General features: G+C 52.3%; 1 protein-coding gene across 1 annotated transcript in view; it reads right to left on the reverse strand.

Annotated features, from left to right (window-relative positions):
• SFRP4 (secreted frizzled related protein 4) overlaps positions 1-185 on the reverse strand; it is a 16,171-nt gene extending 15,986 nt beyond the window's left edge. Inside the window, exon 1 of the mRNA XM_019509065.1 lies at positions 1-185. This exon is cut by the window's left edge and continues 402 nt beyond it. Within this exon, the coding sequence (XP_019364610.1) occupies positions 1-37 (37 nt within the window). The 5' untranslated portion in view covers positions 38-185.
• Between the last annotated feature and the right edge of the window lie 580 nt (positions 186-765).

Raw genomic sequence — 765 nt, forward strand, 5'->3', positions numbered from 1 at the left:
GCAGCCCCAGCGCCAGCACCGCCAGCGCCGCCAGCATCTGCCCGGCCGCCGCCGCCGCCGCTCAGCTCCTCCTGGCTCCCGGCGGGCTCCCCGCAAGGGCGACACGAGCTCGGGCCCCGGAGCGGTCCTCTCGCCTCCGGGCTCACGACATCCGCGGACAGCCATGCAGAGCGTAGGGCCGGATTTATACCAGTGCCCCGGGTGACGTGGGGGCTGAGCCTGCTTCTCTGGCAGCATCATTCATTTGGGGGGTGTGTGTGTGTTTCTTTTCAGACACAGTGACATCACCTCCACTCACTCGGCTTAATCCCCCGGCGACATCACTACGCTTCTCAGTGCGTTGCAGTTTGGAGCCGTGCAATAAATTCCTGACAGAGGAAGAGAGGAGAGAATAAAAGGAAGAGGAGAAAAGGGAAGAGAAAAAAGAAAAGGGAAAAGAAAAGAAACAAAAGCAAAGAGAAAAGGCAACAGGGAAAAGAAAAGAAAAAAGAAAGGAGAAAAGAAAAGAAAGGCGAAACAACAGTACAAGAAAAGAAAAAAGGAAAGAAAGGGAAAAGAAAAGAAAAAGAAGGGGGGGAAGTAAAAGAAAAGAAAGTGCTTCCCTCATCTCTCTCTCTCTTTGGTCTACAAATTCAGATGCAAGTTAAGAAGAGAGGGAGGGGAAGAATAACTGAGCAAAGAACCAAGGGCTTTTTAATCAGGGCTGAACTCATATTTTCAGTGAGAAACTTTTGCAGCTTTTGGAGGGAACCCCCCCCCCCCCCC

The sequence above is a fragment of the Gavialis gangeticus genome, unplaced genomic scaffold (genome assembly GCF_001723915.1).
Source record: "Gavialis gangeticus isolate Ggan-Ray unplaced genomic scaffold, GavGan_comp1, whole genome shotgun sequence".
Lineage (NCBI taxonomy): Eukaryota > Metazoa > Chordata > Crocodylia > Gavialidae > Gavialis > Gavialis gangeticus.